Below are 18034 nucleotides of genomic sequence, written 5' to 3'. Positions count from 1 at the left end.
AAGCACATTGATATGGTCCTGTAATATATGTAAAAGGGGTTTTTCCCGGCCAACAGTACAGACAACTTCACCTGCCAAAAATGCATAGTTAAGAGTTGGTTGGGAAAATATATGCTTTGTAGAGCTGCGTTGGAAATCTAATAATGATTAGGCAAACTGAAAATTGGATTAGCACAATGTGTTTAGACATTTCAAATACTTCTGATTCCGCTTCAGTCTTTCCAGGACTTTACCACTTCAGCCAAATAGTGAGTGGATAACAGTTAGACTGAGGCCTAAGAAGTCAAAATTTAGTCCCTCTGTACCCAAGCCAACAATTTAAACCCAGAACTGTACTCAGCAATGCGTTTGTTGAATAAAGTGCTCATAAGTACTCATAATTGGAGATTACTTATTAGTGGTACCTGACACCAATCATATCTATTTACAGTAATCTGAGGTATTAAAGAAGATCTTCATATCTTTATGCATCAAAGCTAAAAGGAAAGGTCAGAATGTAGTTGTGTCTGGCCTACCTTACCAAGATTATATAGAGGGAATGTGATTTATGGAAGATTACATTCCCTTTACTACTGGTTAGACACCTAGGGTGTAAATAACAGGTCTTAAGAACTCAAGGATTGACTCCATTTGGTCCCACGGCTTTTCCTGTTTGTAGCATCCTTAGCTGTCTCCTCACTTGGTCTTCAGTTATGGATAGTCCACACTGATGGTTAGAGGTCGATATGTCACTGGCCATTCCAGTTGATGCAGCAGGAATGGTGTGGTGAGACTGATCATTGGAAGAAAGTCACAATGAGAGGGAAAATCTATTTGGGGAAAAAAAGGTTCAGGGTTTTAGAGAGTCCAGTAATAATGCCCAATCCATTTCAGACATCCTTCTGGATTCTGAGTAAGTTTGTTTTCTGTTTTAGCTTTTTAAAGCTTCCTTCACACAGCTTTTTCTTGAGCACATGAGGTATGTCCTTAAGTCACTTATTTTGAATGCTGTCTTTTTTCATTTGGGAGACTTTTTAGCTTTTAAGTAAACCAGGGTTTGGTGTTTGGAAAGTAACATACTATCTTTTAGAGTACCACTATGTCAACACAGAAGTTAATTTAGTCTATAATGCAATGACTGAATCCCTCGATATTGTCCCCATGTTACTTGAATGTCATTTCAGTCTGTCATTTGGAAGCAGGCTCCACTTCCTCACTCTTCTGGTGGTAACAGGATACTGTCTGATAACAAGCTTGTAGCTGGGAATAAGATGAATCCGGATGTGTTCAGATTTGCCTAAAGGTGCCAGTAGTTTATATTTAAAGGCATCTTTAACATTTGAATATATTTAATAATTGTAATTATAGACCAATTTCAAATGTACCCTTTCTCTTTAAAATACTGGAAAAAATAGGAAATTCCACAGCAATTATGTTAGATGTATGTGTAGCATTTGACACCACTGACCATTCCAGTTTACTACATGGGCTGGAAAATGACATTGGTCTCACAGGCTTTGCCTAGTTTAGTTCTTTACATGTTTCTGTAATATCAACAGTATTGAATCAAGGCAAAGATTGATACTAGAGATTTACAAAACTCAACAATTTTTTTTATGATGCTATACACAAACTCAGTAAAGTCACAAAGCATGCTAAAGGAGTAAACCTTGGTGTATATACTTGAAAGTCATCATAATTTTCTGCATGGCAAAAGATTTGTAGCCATATTTATTCATTCAGTATTTTTAATGTGAACTCTGTAACAATATTCAGAAGTTGTATTTACCTAAGTATTCAAGCTCCACACTTTGTCGAGGCACCTTTTGCTACAATAGCAGCCTTAATTCTTTTGGGGTAAGTATGTACCAGTTTTGCACATTATTCAGGAGTGATTCTTTTTCATTCTTCTTGGCAGAATTTATAGAGATCCTCTAGCTTGAATGGATGGCGCCTCTCCACCGCCATATTTTACCATAGGTATGGATAGTGTTCATGTTATGCTGCACATACCTCTTTGAAGTCTGACTAAAAAGTTCTATTTTGATCTCTTCTGACCATAAACCTTCTCCCACATCTTAACTGGGGTTTTCTCATTATTTGTTGGATGTTTAGGAGCCTCTTTCAACAGTAAATATCTTGCTCTGATGTTTAGTTTTGAGGGGTGTCCTGTTCTAGTAAGAGTCTGGGTACTGTGATGAACCTTTTAGTTTCTTGTGATAGATCCAACTCTGTTTAACAGGACTTTCAAACTGTTCTATCTTTTTTATAGCCATTTTCCTGCCTTATGCATTTCAATGACTTTGTTTCTCACATCAGCTGAATGCTACTTTGTCTTCATTTTTTGCAGTGGTTGTCCAACAAAGACTATGGCCTTTACAAAGTGTGCTTAGTAGTACCTAACTATGTTTAATTATGGTCAAGTGACAGTCACATTGTGTCATTTGTGATTAATTTGCCCTTTGTGTAAACCTGGAGCTTCCAAAGCACAGGGATTTAAATGTTTATGCTAATACTAACTTTTGAGTTTTTCTTTAGTTAAATATCTACAGAAATTGGTTTATTTTGACTTTGGAAATGTATGGTTAAGCATAAGAGTTCACATTAAAAATACTAAATTGATAAATATGCGTGCAGATCTTTTGTCATGCAGAAAATTATGATGACTTTTAAGGGGATTGAATACTTTTGCACCTAACTTATTATATATATTATATATTATTTTATATATATATATATATATATATATATATATATATATATATATATATATATATATATATATTTTTTTTTTTTTTTTTCTGTTTACAAATGTGAAATTTTGGAGCTAAAAATAATTTACTGGAAATGGTTGGTCTGTAGCATTTGCATTTATACTCGGTTCAACCAACGATTAGGTTTTACAATCAAAAAACATACAATGAATAGTGTTCACAATAAAGCATTGTGCAGAATAATCCTTGTTTGACACAAACAAATAAGAAACGGCAAGCATTGCACTTTTTTTTTTTTTTTTGTTCTGGGACAACTGAAACCTAACGTAAGCACTTTTGGTTTATTCAATTCATGACTGCAGATCTGTTAAATAAAATGACCCAAGTAAAATGCTAAATCCTGACCAGTGTTGTTGCAGTACACAAAAATGATTAGCTTTTTTCATTTCTCTCTACTCCTTTTAGTTTGATTCTTGGAATAACGAGTGCATTCTTACAAATACATTATCTTACTGTATATGTGAATGTTGTGGTGGAAGCAGAGAACATTCTTCTCCATGTTTGTCTTGCTTCAATAACTAACCATTAAAAGTGTTTTTTAGAAAAAAATTAAGTAGTTGTGTGCCTCAAAAATGGATCACATTAACATTTCATTAAAAATCTCTTTATAAGAACTTCTCATACTTCAAAAATATTCTTGTGTCTTCCACAATCAGAGTCAGTTTTGTGTAAGACGACTTTGGCAAACGATTTATTGAATATCCTCTTAAGGGGTAGACCGAGACTTCTTATAGCCCAGTCGTTTAAAAAAAAAAGTATTCAGAAAATTGAAAAACAGTTCACTGTGTTTTCATATATAATATATATAATAAAATCTCATATTTTCTCCATTGGATTTGCATTAGTGTCTTTTTTTTTTCTTAGTATTGTTTATCTTTCTCTTTCCCAATGTCTATTTAGTGTTTTAGACAATTATATTTTGTAGAATATTTGTAGATTAAGGAATTTGTACAAAAATTTTTTTAAACACATTAATTTGTTAATGTAAAAAATATTTTATGCCTTATTTAAACATTGACATGATAGTTTATCGCACTGTATTATCATTGGGTCAAGCTAAATTTGCTTTCTTATTCTGAAAACCTGTAAAACTCCATGTATCATGGTAACCAAGTTGAATGCTGTTTACATGAATAACTTTTCTGACAATCCTGGAAATGTCCTTTTATATTGGCTGCTTAATGTGTCAACTATTTTGCTGTGCGGCTGCTTTGTGATATGGCCATTCATCCCACTGCTGCTTTTAGGGTTGAAAGTGTTTTATCACTTGTATTTTAATTTTGGTGCATTGTAATGCGACATTTAGTGTTGATCATTTGTGTTTATTTTTAGCTGGACTTGTGCCAATGAGATTCCTTACCAAACCATTACATACAGCTGTTTTGATATGATGTTACTTGGATTTTTAGTTTCAAATGTAGTGAATGCGCAGTTATATGATTTTGGTTCATATAAGACTAAAGTATAATTTGGGATTTTTTTTCAAATTTTATCAAGATGATGTATATAATCTTTGTTTTTTCAGATTTTTGCCAGCAATCAAAAACCATGTAATGTGTAAGTAGAATAACATATTTTCTCCAAAGTAATTAAAATTTGCATAGGAGCAAATGGCGTAGCAGGTGTCAGTAGGGCCAACATTAGTTTTTGAGTTGTGTTTGCTGTTGTGGTCAGCTGTGATGCAAACGTGAAGCAGTTTTTGAAGAAGGTGTTGTGGAGGAGGTCATTCATGTTTTGTATAAGCTAATTCAGTATGGGAAACGTGAAACTGGAATCCAGGCAAAAAATAATCACATGTTAAAATATATATAATACAGTAAATTCAAGAGCATTAGACAGCAAACGTGTTTTGGAATAAATTAGGTTTAGTCAGAAATTATGTAATCGTCTTGATTTGTTCAATAAAATGAACTCTCATAACCTTTAGAGCTTCAAAATTTAAACAAGGGTAAAGGAATCAGTTGATTTTTGTGGGATGAAAGACGTATTACCAGTATATCAGGACTTTAATAAGAGTTTAAAGTATCTGTTAGATAATGGATCAAACTGGAGGACAGGTTTTTGGAATGATAGTGAATGTTGTAGACTTGGGATAGTTCTCTTGCCTCCTGTAAACTAATTACTGTAGGCATTAAATTTTATTTTTATCACATTGCTTAAGTATAAGTGTATTCTACCATTGTGTGTAATTTGGCCGTGTTTCTATTTGTTCTTTTGTAGGAGAATTGGTTAGGCTTTTGATATAAATTTTTTCTCATGTTCTGTTTTTCATTTGCAAAATGCAAAATTTGCCCTAAAATGAGCAACTTGCTTCTGAAACTGTTAAAAGCCAATGCTTTATACATTCATTCTTAAAAATGCGTAAAACATTATCTTTGTTTAGTGCCATGAAATAAACAGCTGAAGATCATTCTAATAAAAAAATATACAAAATAAGTTTTATCACTGTTGCACCAACTTTTATGCAAGGAAGTTAGCCAATTGTCCTCCCTGTTACATGACAGAAAGCACAAATGGTAATGAATATGAAAACCTTTTTAAATTAGATAACCTTTTATCCAGTCTCTGTAACTATACGTTTTTTCTATCATTTTCAGTTAGCTGACAAAATGAGCCTTGTGTTCACCAGAAAATGCTCAGATATTTGTGTTGGTGAAGCAGAAACCAGAAGAATATAGGCCTTGTGTGGGAAGGCTTTAGACTAGACTTTGGCTAGTCTCTATAATAATTAGCTTTACTACTGCTTTGCATGAGTATATCTTGCTGTGATTTGTCTACCCAATGTGTTAAATAAGTCGATTATAAAAATGAAAACATCAGTTAACCGTCAATCTGTTTCTTTCAGCTCTGACTGGAATTAATTTGAGAGTAACAGATGTTAACAAACGGCTAAATAAAATAAATGCAGGATTGGTTTGTTTAGGCATTTTTGATATCGCCTAAATTAGTTTTACGTTTATTTTGGTGTATATTAAGCTGAATTTGCTTTGTTTAAGGGAAATTTATTTTTATGATTTCTGTTTCACAGTTAAATGGTTACAACTTGAGTAATTTGTGAATTTATGTAAATGATTTAATGATAACTGTTGCCTCTGCAATTTTTTTTCTAATATATTTTTAAATGAATGAGTAAAGAATGTAATTTGGCAGTGTCACTTGCAACACCACAGTGGGTTTATTGTCACCAATTCATGATTTTAGGGCCTGTTTTTTTCCTGGAAATAGGATTAGATTTAGCTAATGGCAGTGTAAATGGAAAGTATATTTGTCGTTGTGCTATAATGTTATAGCTAAGATTTTTGTTTCATTTTGTAAGTTCTTCCCCTTAGGATATAGATGATAATTAACTTGTTGAGAAGGAATTTTGTGGTCATCTGGTTGCAAGAGAATGCTACATGATTTGAATTTGTAGACAGTGTGTTTACTGCATTAAAAATAGTAATGATCAAATTAACAAATATCACAAATCAGTTATTATAACAGTCTCTAGCTAATTAAAATGAGATTTGTGTGTGTGTTTTATTCTGTGTAATATTGGCTGAATAATGGTTGTGTTTTATTTAGTTTTTGATAAAATGAATAAGCTATTGAGTGCAACATGACTGTAAGATGCTGCATTCATTATTGGATTAATGACAAATAACATTACTGAGGAAAAATTAATTTCACAACTGGAATTTTAACTCTCAAAACTTGAAGAAATACCCAGGCTTACTATACTAGGAATTTTGCTTGTGTCAAAATATCAAACCTACCCAGTACTTTCCTGCATCTATAGCATTTACTTGTGACAGTTTTAATTGTTTTTTTTTGTCTTTTTGCAAAATGTCATTAGACAGATGTGGTGCCAGAAAATGGCATAGTTTAAGTGATGGCTTCATTTAGTATCATCAGGCATTTTTAATTCAATATGGTTAGTAAGTCTTGGACTTACCATCAAGACTACAGTATGAACTTTAAATGCAGAAATCAATAATGAAATTAAATATAGATTTCTGAGAAATTGACAGACATTTGTAGTTGGGAATGCTACTCATTAAGCACAAGGCTGACGCCACCATTAAGGCAAATTAAGCGTTCACCTAAGGCATTTCATAAGGGGGAGGAAAACCAAGCTGCACAGGTTAGCTACCGAACAGTCGGTTGACGCCCTAATAAATTTGGCCTAGGGCACACAATAACTTAGCATCGGCACTGACTAAGCATCTTATATTTAGTATTATTAAGGTTTTCAAGAACTGTACTCTTCTCTAGCTTATGCTGTTCAGTATACGGTCTTACTGATTACTGAGATCTTTGCAACCTTTTGTTTAATGGACAGTGGTTGTACAACTGCCTCTGCATGATTTAATTTTTATTTCAAATGTGTTTTAATCACAACTTTGTAATAATTTGCACCTTCCACATCCATAAACAATGTCCGATGGTTAACACTAAAAATATTTTCAGTATTGTCAGTGTTAATTGTAAAATTTTTATTGAATTTTTATTAATGGCCTTGTTTTTGTAATTTAGGCATTCATTTTTTTTTATCTTATTTGGAATCATAGATGGTAAAGTAAGCAATTTTAAAATGTCAAGTGAAAAGTTTAATTAGATGATCAAGAGGCTTTCAAATGAAATTAATTGTTCTGATGCATGCCTAGTAGCTTTTTAAGAAAAGTGCAACTTTGCTTTAGCATCTTCAGTGTTCTTTAGTCACAAAGTGGTCTTAAAGCAATATAATATATACTACTAGCTGAAGAAAACAGATGGTAGCAAGGGTTTGAATTTAAATGTCTAATTACCAGCTACTTACTAGATGAACACATTTTGCCATTCATTTCACGAATACTTTAAACCTATCCCTGCACTAGTCAAAAACAGTGGCCTCAAGTCAGGCAGAACAATGCTTTCTTTGGCATGGGTGGACTTGAGCTTACTAATTTAAAAATCTGTTCTCTTTCCAGAGTTTTCAAACAGATAAACAAGCAAAACAAACTTACATGTAACTATTAAGCTAATCATTAAACTTCTAGATGTCATCATTCAAGTCTCATATTAGTTCATTTGTGCTTTGTGTGCTTTTTCTTGTCTAAACACTTTTCTTGAGGAAACTAACAAAATTGCTTGTAATTATAATAAATGTAAACACAGAATTTGTTTACTTGGGTAACTTGAATCCACTATTAGTAGGGAACATTTACTAGGTTCTTTAGCCTAAATTTGAATGCTAGAACAAAAAAAGCTCCACAGTCAGAAGCTGGAGTAGGCAGCAGGCATCAAAGACTTGAATAGGTAAATAGTGTGATAACATTTTTGTAAAATAAAGGTCAGTTTAGAAACATTTCGCTTGCTTGATATTGTCAGTTTTGCATTATTATTTTAATAGCATTAAAAAGGATGTTATTTCATAAAATTTTAAATATGAGTTCTGAATCTATACTTTGTGTCTAGTAACCCCTACATTTTAACAGGATGAGTGCTATGAACATTTGTGAGTAACTGAATTACTCATGTAATGACAAGTGATGATAAATCTGTTCAGTAAATGGTATGAAGTCTTTAACAGAATGGAACGTTTATAATTATCAATAACTTCCTTAGAAGTGACTATCTTGGGGAGTGTAAGATTCTAATAAAGTGTATGTATACATCAATTTTAACTAGCCCAATACCAGTAAACCCATTTTCACATTCATTTTACAAACCTGCAACCTTTGTTAATCCTGTAAAGCAACTTAATTTCTGAAATAATACACAAAAACGAATTATGGGAACACAATGTAATATAACATCAAAAATAACAAGAAAACAATAACTATGAGCATTAGCACAGTTTTCTTACATTTATTCAGTATCTTGTATGGCGGGTCTTTTGTAGACAGCACTCTTTGACCCTCTGGCACATGCAACCAATGAGCCTCTCAATCTGCACTTGTGGGATATTATCCGATTCCTTTAAAAGAGCATGATTAAATTACTGGTCCATTGTCACACTGAGGGTTATACAGTGCATCCGGAAAGTATTCACAGCGCATCACTTTTTCCACATTTTGTTATGTTAAAGCCTTATTCCAAAATGGATTAAATTCATTTTTTTTCCTCAGAATTCTACACATAACACCCCATAATGACAACGTAAAAAAGTTCACTTGAGATTTTTGCAAATTTATTAAAAATAAAAAAAATTGAGAAAGCACATGTACATAAGTATTCACAGCCTTTGCCATGAAGCTCAAAATTGAGCTCAGGTGCATCCGGTTTCCCCTGATCATCCTTGAGATGTTTCTGCAGCTTAATTGGAGTCCACCTGTGTAAATTCAGTTGATTGGACATGATTTGGAAAGCCATACACCTGTCTATATACGGTCCCACAGTTGACAGTTCATGTCAGAGCACAAACCAAGCATGAATCCAAAGGAATTGTCTGTAGACCTCCGAGACAGCACAAATCTGGGGAAGGTTCCAGAAAAATGTCTGCTGCTTTGAAGGTCCCATTGAGCACAGTAGCCTCCATCATCTGTAAGTGGAAGAAGGTTGAAACCATTACGACTCTTCCTAGAGCTGGCCGGCCATCTAAACTGAGTGATCAGAAGAGAAGGGCCTTAGTCAGGGAGGTGACCAAGAACCCGATGGTCACTCTGTCAGAGCTCCAGAGGTCCTCTGTGGAGAGAGGAGAACCTTCCAGAAGGACAATCATTTCTGCAGCAATCCACCAATCAGGCCTGTATGGTAGAGTGGCCAGATGGAAGCCACTCCTTAGTAAAAGGCACATGGCAGCACGCTTGGAGTTTGCCAAAAGGCACCTGAAGGACTCTCAGACCATGAGAAACAAAATTCTCTGGTCTGATGAGACAAAGATTGAACTCTTTGGTGTGAATGCCAGGTGTTACGTTTGGAGGAAACCAGGCACCACTCATCACCAGGCCTATACCATCCCTACAGTGAAGCATGGGGTTGGCAGCATCATGCTGTGGGGATGTTTTTCCGCGGCAGGAACTGGGAGTCTAGTCAGGGTAAAGGGAAAGATGACTGCAGCAATGTACAGAGACATCCTGGATGAAAACCTGCTGCAGAGTGCTCTTGACCTCAGACTGGGGCGACGGTTCATCTTTCAGCAGGACAATGACCCAGAGCACACAGCCAAGATATCAAAGGAGTGGCTTCAGGACAACTCTGTGAATGTCCTTGATTGCTCCAGCCAGAGCCCAGACTTGAACCCGATTGAACATCTCTGGAGAGATCTTAAAATGGCTGTGCACCGATGCTTCCCATCCAACCTGATGGAGCTTGAGAGGTGCTGCAAAGAGGAATGGGCGAAACTGGCCAAGGATATGTGTGCCAAGCTTGTGGCATCATATTCAAAAAGACTTGAGGCTGTAATTGCTGCCAAAGGTGCATCGACAAAGTATTGCGCAAAGGCTGTGAATACTTATGTACATGTGATTTCTCAGTTTTTTTTTATTTTTAATAAATTTGCAAAAAACTCAAACTTTTTTCACGTTGTCATTATGGGGTGATGTGTGTAGAATTCTGAGGAAAAAAAAGAATTTAATCCATTTTGGAATAAGGCTGTAACATAACAAAATGTGGAAAAAGTGATGCGCTGTGAATACTTTCCGGATGCACTGTATGTCTACATAAGTGGGTAATGTGATCTGGAGCATTCCAAAGATGGTGCATGAGGTTAAAATCAGGAAAGAAGACAGACCAAAGGAGCCTCTCTGTAGCAGCATCCACTGCTTGGGACTGTTGTGACCACAGTATTTGTGTGTGACCTGGTATTGACTTACTGTAGTATCTTATCTTGGACAGAGGTTCCCAAATTCTATCTTGGTTTACCTCTGTGGCTGCAGGCTTTTCAGTTCCATCCAGTTTCATAAATTGTTTAGCCTGCCTTTTTTGTTTGCTTATTGTGCATTTAGAAATGTGCTCTAATATGATACTTGCATTTAGAAGAATTTCAGAAATGTGTTTGTCATAGTTTTAAGCACTTAATTTTCTTTTATGATTTTTTTCATTCATCTTATTTCTGTGGAGTTTGCTCCTTTAATCCAAATACTGACAATTAGTGCTGAGCAGTGCATACACAGGTGCAAGTGACACAAAATTTTAGAGCAGAGCCACTATTTCAATGTTACATTCATTTGTGGTATAGATAGCAATTAAAGATTTAACTAAGTGGTCCTCAATTTTAGTCCTGTAGACCAACCTCCTCCTGCTTTGACCTGGACACCTGTATTTATTAAACTAGCTCCTAATTCCCAGTTTCTGCCTTTTTTGTGTCAATCCAAAAAGTACAAAATGGTTTTGTTAAATTCTGGGGAATTTGTGTGTGTATGTGACATTAGGTATTGCTATTTTTCTTGCTTTTGCTCTTTTTTATGTTCTAGTCATTTAAGCCTTTTCTTATTAAGTAGCTCACAATTGAATTTTATACTGAAGTAGCTGCTTCCCTTTAATATTCAGTGTCATTTATATCTGTTCCTGTAGTGCTTATCACTAATCATCAGTATTAGGATACAGTTAAGGAAGTAAACACCACTGGTAAAGGTAAATTTAAAATAATATGATATAATAAATGTAACATTTCAATTTATAACAAAAAAGCAAAATTTTGTTTCCATGTAAATATAATAGCACATATTTCTGAATACAAAATAAGAAAAAGACTAATTCAGCAATTGGATCATTTAGAAGTGAGACTGACCTGTCTATTTGTAATACAGGTTTAATGAAAACCTGCATCCAAACTGTACTCCAGGACTGAACTGGGGTGTGTGACAGGTCACCTTGCCCTAAGGCCAACAACACTGGGCTTCTATCTTACTGTGTTGATATTGATTTTGGCAGTTTGAGCAGTACAGGTGGCAAATCTGAAGTGACCTCTCACATGGACAAGTTGATATGTCCTATACTGGTGTCATCATTTGGTTGAACAGATCTTGGACGGTCCTCTGTCTTGCCACTCTATTAAAAACTTACTGGCAATCAGGACACCGTGGTATCACTTACAGATTGCAAATGGCTCTCTCCATTGATTCTCCTGACATTCAAGGCTTTATGGAATGCACAAGAAACTGACTAAGAGTGGTGACCTTTACGAAGGTTCTGTGACCTTAATAAAGTTTCTTTTAAAGGTGCATTTAGATAGCTTTTGTGTGTTTCACAAATTACAGCGCCTCACTGCACAAGCTGTATCGCTGATCAGAAGGTTTAAAACGAATTGATGAGACTTTTTTGAAACTACCTGTAATATTAGGTTTCACATTCCAAAAAATGTTTTTTCCTTGTGTTTATCCTGTTTATCTTCTGCCTTTTCTGTTTGCATCCTAAGTTGCCTTCAGATATTTGAGAATTAGCTTACAAACATATTCCTGGCAGTGATGGGTAATACACTATCATCTCAATAAAAGCACAAGTATCTGTGTGTCTATTTGGTTGCTATGTCTCTGTCATTTCAACAGATTTTGCCTCACGAACATTAACACTGCTTTTATGAATCTCATACCAAATGGCATATAGCAGAGACCTGTGCATTGCATTTGATATTAAACAATGATTCATCACAAGCGTTTGTAGTAATATAAATGCTTTGCACTTGTTGTTCCAACAGATGGCGCATTACAAACATTTATAGCAATGCGTTTTATTACTACAAATGTTTGTGATGCACCATCTGTTGAAATGACAAATGCAATTTCAATAAATGTTGCACTGTAAACATTCACTCTGAGGTTTACGTTGATTACTTAGATTTCAACTCCTTTTATATAGGTAGCACAGCTAGTTTTATAATGGGACATTTTGCAGAAATAATTGATCATGCTAGTTCCACATTTTGCAGATTTGCCATGTTTAGTTTAATTTTAGCACTTGTTGGAGCTTAATGTCATTGGGTCTACACATGGCTTTCTCATTTTATGCATCGTCCACACCACGGAAGTGTTCACTTTAAACATGCTGCCAATGGCAATATTCCTTCCTACAAGAATGAAGATTTAAGGAGTTACTTTCATCTAGAAAGAGTAAAGTCATTACTCAATTGAGAAGTGGATGATTGAAGATAGTGATTTCACAGTATACACTCTCCAACTCACTTAAGCCACAATTACTTCATATCTTATTACCACATTTGTTCTTTATTATTCCCCATATAATAACTACTATTTTGGGCTGCTGAGGCTGCTCCTAGCTAAAATTGCCAGGAGATAGATATTAACATGTGTGCATTGTAGTACTGAGAGAATGTAAGAAGTGCCAGTATGGAGTACTTGAAAGAAAATATGAATATGGCCATATGCCAAAGAGTACAAAAAATTAGATGTGTCATAACTGCTTACTAGTGAGTACCATCTGATTTCTAACACTGCAAGTATTCTGGAAAATTAAGAAATGCCATTTCTGAGTACTGGTGAGTCGTAGCCCACTTCAAGCAATGACCATAGTGATACTGTTGTGAATATTAAATTTTAAACTTATATATAGCTAGCTTAAAAAAAAAAGCCAATGATACAAAAGGCCGTCTAGCTGTTTGTTGTAATTGTGTACTATTGATGCATGTTATGGTATTATTTGAAAAACGGTGATCCAGTCTTTCTCCTCTATGGTTCAAGTTTGAGATACACATTTCAGAAAGTGTTGCTTTGCACAGATAATTGCTTGTGTAAATGTAAGGCATATCTTGTCTGCTTTGAATGCCAGAAACTTTGTCTTTTAAAAACATCATCCTAAAATGCTGACCTCTTGCTTGACTTCTCATTGCTGTGATTACGACTTCTCATTGCTGTGATTATAACTCACTCAGAAACTTCACTTTATTTAGTGCTCTTCACTCAGTTTCAACATCACTTGTGTTTTGCCCTGTTAGCAATACATCAAGTAAAATCATTGACTTAAATTTAAGAGTATAAATATGTTGACAGTTTACATTTATGGCAACTTTGACAGTGACGGACTATCATTTGTGACTCTAAATCTGTCAAAAAATATTTGAATACACCTTTTGTGAGTTTGCATTTTACAACAGAAATGTACGTCTGGCATTATAGAGATATGCATATTTATTTCTCCTTGTCTTTTGCAGCATAAGATTTGATGGGAGAGTAGGAGCCTTTCTAAAATGTTAGATTCACTTTAAAGTAAAGATGTCGAGTACACTTTTCTTCACTTTGGCTTTTTCCTAAAATTGATAAAGCATAACTGAAGGAATATTGCTCTACATCATCTCAGGGAAGAAAAGTTCTGTGTCTGTGTAATTTTAGTGCCTGTGGTACCAGGTATCTAAGGACATTCTCTACAGCTATTTTAGAGACAAAATCAGAGTATCTTGTGCTGTGTTTTGTTGCTCAATAAAACAGCATGTGTGTCTTTAAATCTGAAGCAGCTTTGGACATCTCATTATTTTTAATACAAGTAACAGAAGGAATTAATAAAATTGCAAATCTGATCGGTGATGGTGGTCCTTGATCCTGGTCCTGTAACCCCACAGAAATTAAAGGTGTTGTTTCAATCCAGTTCCATTATTGATTTAATTTTGTGCTTTTCATAGAATAAAATGGGTAGTTACAGTTGTCATTCCACTCTCTTATTTCATTTGTCTGATAGAATTAGGCAGACATTTTAGAAACCAGTGCTTAGCTATATCAACTAGATTTCAACTTATTTTTTTTTTTCTCATTTCTCAGCCTCTATGATTCAAAGGTGCATATATTACATATTTTGTTAATTATGCCCAATTCTTGGTTGGAGCTATTAGCTTATTTAATTATCTAAAGGATAGTGAAGAATAATAACCTAATTTACACACCAGTACATGGGGGGCATTTGTCCTTTTTATCTTATCTGATTGTAGTCATTATTTTATAAGGGGGGCAAGTGTGATTTAATGGACTTGCATCAGCCATCAATCAGCTTTGTCTGAAGTCATTGTTTGGTTAGAACAAAAACCAGCGTATACTACTGCACTGTATAACACTGACTAAGAATGCCCTGTTCTTGAAGCAGCTATACAGTTGATGGTGCTCTGATCATTTCAATGTTCATTTAAAGAAAGTTTACATTTCTCTATGGGTAAATGACATTTCAACCTAATTAATGGTAGTAATCAATACTTTTTTATACAGTATAACTCAGTTTTCTACCATGGTGGTCTTAATGCTGTATTTGTAAAATTTTGCTGCTTTGTTTCAATTTATTTTATTTCTCCAGTCTACCCAGTAATATCAATCTGTTGTAATTTATATTACGGGTGTATACTAAATAAAGTTTTAAGGTACACTGTGCATTTAAAAGATAGATCTGAAATAAAGAAAACCATAATGATTGATTAATTTTATTCACTTAATGATAAAAATTTTGCATCCCTTAAAGGCTATTGGCTTTCCAATCATACAAATCTTGATGTACTGTAGTTACGATATGATTACCAAATAAGAACACAACTCTCAAGAATTCTTAGAATAATTAAACATTTTTTGATGTCATTTATAAAAGGTTTTATTTGAAAAACTCAAATGAATGTAGTTTCTGTTTACTAGAATGAGATTTAGCACTGTATTGGCACAATGTAATATTTTTATTTTGTATTATTAGTTGTCATCTTGTTGCATTTTCCCCACCTGTAAACAAAAAATATATATCCAGATGCTTTCAGTGTGGTTTTCAGTGTTTAAAACTTTTAACAGTGTATAAAAAACAATTTTTTATTTTGACCGCTGTTAATAGAAATTTTTAAATGCAATCTAATTCCACTTAGTGCAGTGTCATTAATGATTTCTTCAATTTAAATGAAGCTAAGCCTTCTGAATCATTTACTGTTTATGTCTTCCTCTTCCGTATTGGACTAGAGTAAGGACTGTGACTTAAACCCCTAGTCCAGTACTGAACAGGCATCTAATAGTATATCTTAGCTAAGTGTTAAGGACAGAACTTTAAAATGTGAAACTTTGCAAAGCTGTTTCCTTAATTCAAATGTAGTATTGAAAGTAAACATGAAGTTACAATCCTTGGAGGACTCAATGAATTTGTAGTGAAGTTTTATGGACCACAAGGAAGTAAGTATACATTGTTTCTTTATTATTGTTACTATATACATTTTAAAGTTAAGTAAGAGTTGTAATCTAAATCTTTGTAGATAACAAATATTCATAGTTTACAGAAGTGCATGGTAGTTGCTATGTTTGTGATTATAGCTAAGATTTTTTTTTTCTTTCCAACAGTTAATGCATGTTGTAAACATTTGACAGCAGGTGCTTCTGAGGAGCATTGATTAGTCTGCTGTCTCCCAAATCTAATGTACTGGATTAATCCCCACGCCCCGACACCATTTGAATTGAGCTTCTGCATTTTCCTTGCATCTGCATGGGTTTTTCTCCAGTTCCCCAAACAATCATTGACACCTTAATTGACAATTCTTAATAGGCTCCATGTGAGTAGGACTTTTGACTGGCAGCCCCTCCAGGGTTCTTCCTTTACTTCATTTCATAAATTTGTATGGCTTTCATAACAGCTTGTTTAGGCTAGCATGAAATGAAACAATTGGTAATTGTTGACAGTGATAAATTTAGTTTGGGGAAAGATAAAACCAATTCTATAATTACTTTTAAGACTAACATTTCATTAGTGAACACACGTGCATTGGTCTTGGTGCACGCGATTTTCTCCCATATCTTAAAGACATTTAAATTAAGACTGATTTGAAGTTTCTCAAACTTACAATGAGCCAATTAAAATTTGTCTTGTTATGAATTGACTGTCCATCTGTAGTTCTGGAAATTTGTAAAGGTGTTAGAATAGTTGATGCAGACAGTGGATTAAGCTAATTCTCGTCTTTACTGCTCTTTAAAAGTAGAAAAATATAAACATTCCTAAAAATGTGATGCGTTCTTCCCAAGTTGACAAGCTAACGTTGCTCAGTGTTTATATTAAAGACAGTCCTATTGAAACATTTAATTGCGATTAGGCATTTGTTTAAAATGTTAGTGATTGTACGTATCTCACTTTGAATCATTTGGAAATTGACTGCACTATTATGGTGCTATTCATAAAATCATCTTTGTACCAATAATGAAATTATATTTAACAAATTTAAAGATTTTATCTTACTCTCTGAGCAACTCGGCTCTGCCAGCATTTTAGATTGTATGATGGTTTAATCACTTTAATACCTCCAGAAACCATGATCCCTTTCATTGCTGAGAGAGCAAACAGGAGGAGCAATGACAGTGTAAAGGAAGAAGATGATGGCTTCTTGACACATGGAATCCACGACATTGCAACTAACTTCTTCAACATACTGCCAATTTTGATTTAGATTAATTGCAATGCAGATTAGCGAGGTGGTCTTGTACCTAGGATGTTCAGGCTTATGTAGCTCTTCTGATATGTGAATTGTGCCATTTTTTTAAATTTTCATAAATTAATTTCACTGACATAAAGTTCTCAGTTATAATGTTGTTGTTGTTATTATTATTGTTATTAACAGTATTTTTTACCGAAGTGCTCATTATCATATACTCTGGGAGCTTGCTGCTTTTTTGTTCTTAAGAATTTCTGTGAGACCTGCTTATTAATTTAGAAATAGATTTAGTCTGAAGTATTAATTTGTGTTTATAATGAAAACTGCACATATCACTCACTTGATTTTACAGTTAACATTTTCGAGTGTTAACTCTATCTAATAAACCTATTTTTATCCTTTTGTTTTGATTTTTACTTCACATTATTTTGGTAGGACTAAATTTCTGCTTTTCTGTATCTTTTTTTCTAAGCACCATATGAAGGAGGTGTGTGGAAAGTTCGAGTAGACCTGCCTGACAAATATCCTTTCAAATCACCCTCAATAGGTATGTATTTTTAGTTCTCACTGACAGCTGGAAAAACGAATATGAACTGGAAGTTTTATGATAGGCTGTTCTACTTTGCCAATGTTACATATCTTATTAAAAAAAAAGTCCTATTTCATCGAGGCACATTGACCATCATGTGAAAGACCGTAAAATTTTGAACTAGATAAGTTATTGCAAAGAAATGCCTTTTGCTATTTTTGTATACAGTGTGTAAGAGAAGAAACCGACAACAGTAAAGGTTTGGGGCACCAGATGGTAAACCCCGTATAATTTGTTACTGTAATGTCAGCCAGCATTGCTAGAGATTCATCTTCTGGGATGTAAATCAAAATGACGAAGTCTTCTGTTGGCGGTGTCCTTTTATATTGGCCACTGAAAAAAAAGGTGGGCTGAAACTGCTGGAAGCAGAAGTGAAGTCAAGGTTCTTCATGCTGTTGATCTTCTGCTCTG

At 34.3% G+C, this 18034-nt stretch overlaps 1 protein-coding gene across 1 annotated transcript in view; it reads left to right on the top strand.

The window, feature by feature from the left end:
• The window catches only part of ube2h (ubiquitin-conjugating enzyme E2H (UBC8 homolog, yeast)), an 80520-nt gene that overhangs the window by 42543 nt on the left and 19943 nt on the right, over positions 1-18034 (top strand). The window contains exons 2-3 of the mRNA XM_039760994.1: positions 15714-15790; positions 17507-17581. Of these exons, the coding sequence (XP_039616928.1) occupies positions 15714-15790; positions 17507-17581 (152 nt within the window). The remainder of the gene's footprint in view (positions 1-15713; positions 15791-17506; positions 17582-18034) is intronic.

The sequence above is a fragment of the Polypterus senegalus genome, chromosome 8 (genome assembly GCF_016835505.1).
Source record: "Polypterus senegalus isolate Bchr_013 chromosome 8, ASM1683550v1, whole genome shotgun sequence".
Taxonomy (NCBI): Eukaryota; Metazoa; Chordata; class Cladistia; order Polypteriformes; family Polypteridae; genus Polypterus; species Polypterus senegalus.
The sequence above is the reverse complement of the archived record's forward strand: the minus strand, read 5'-3'. Positions and strand labels throughout refer to the sequence as shown.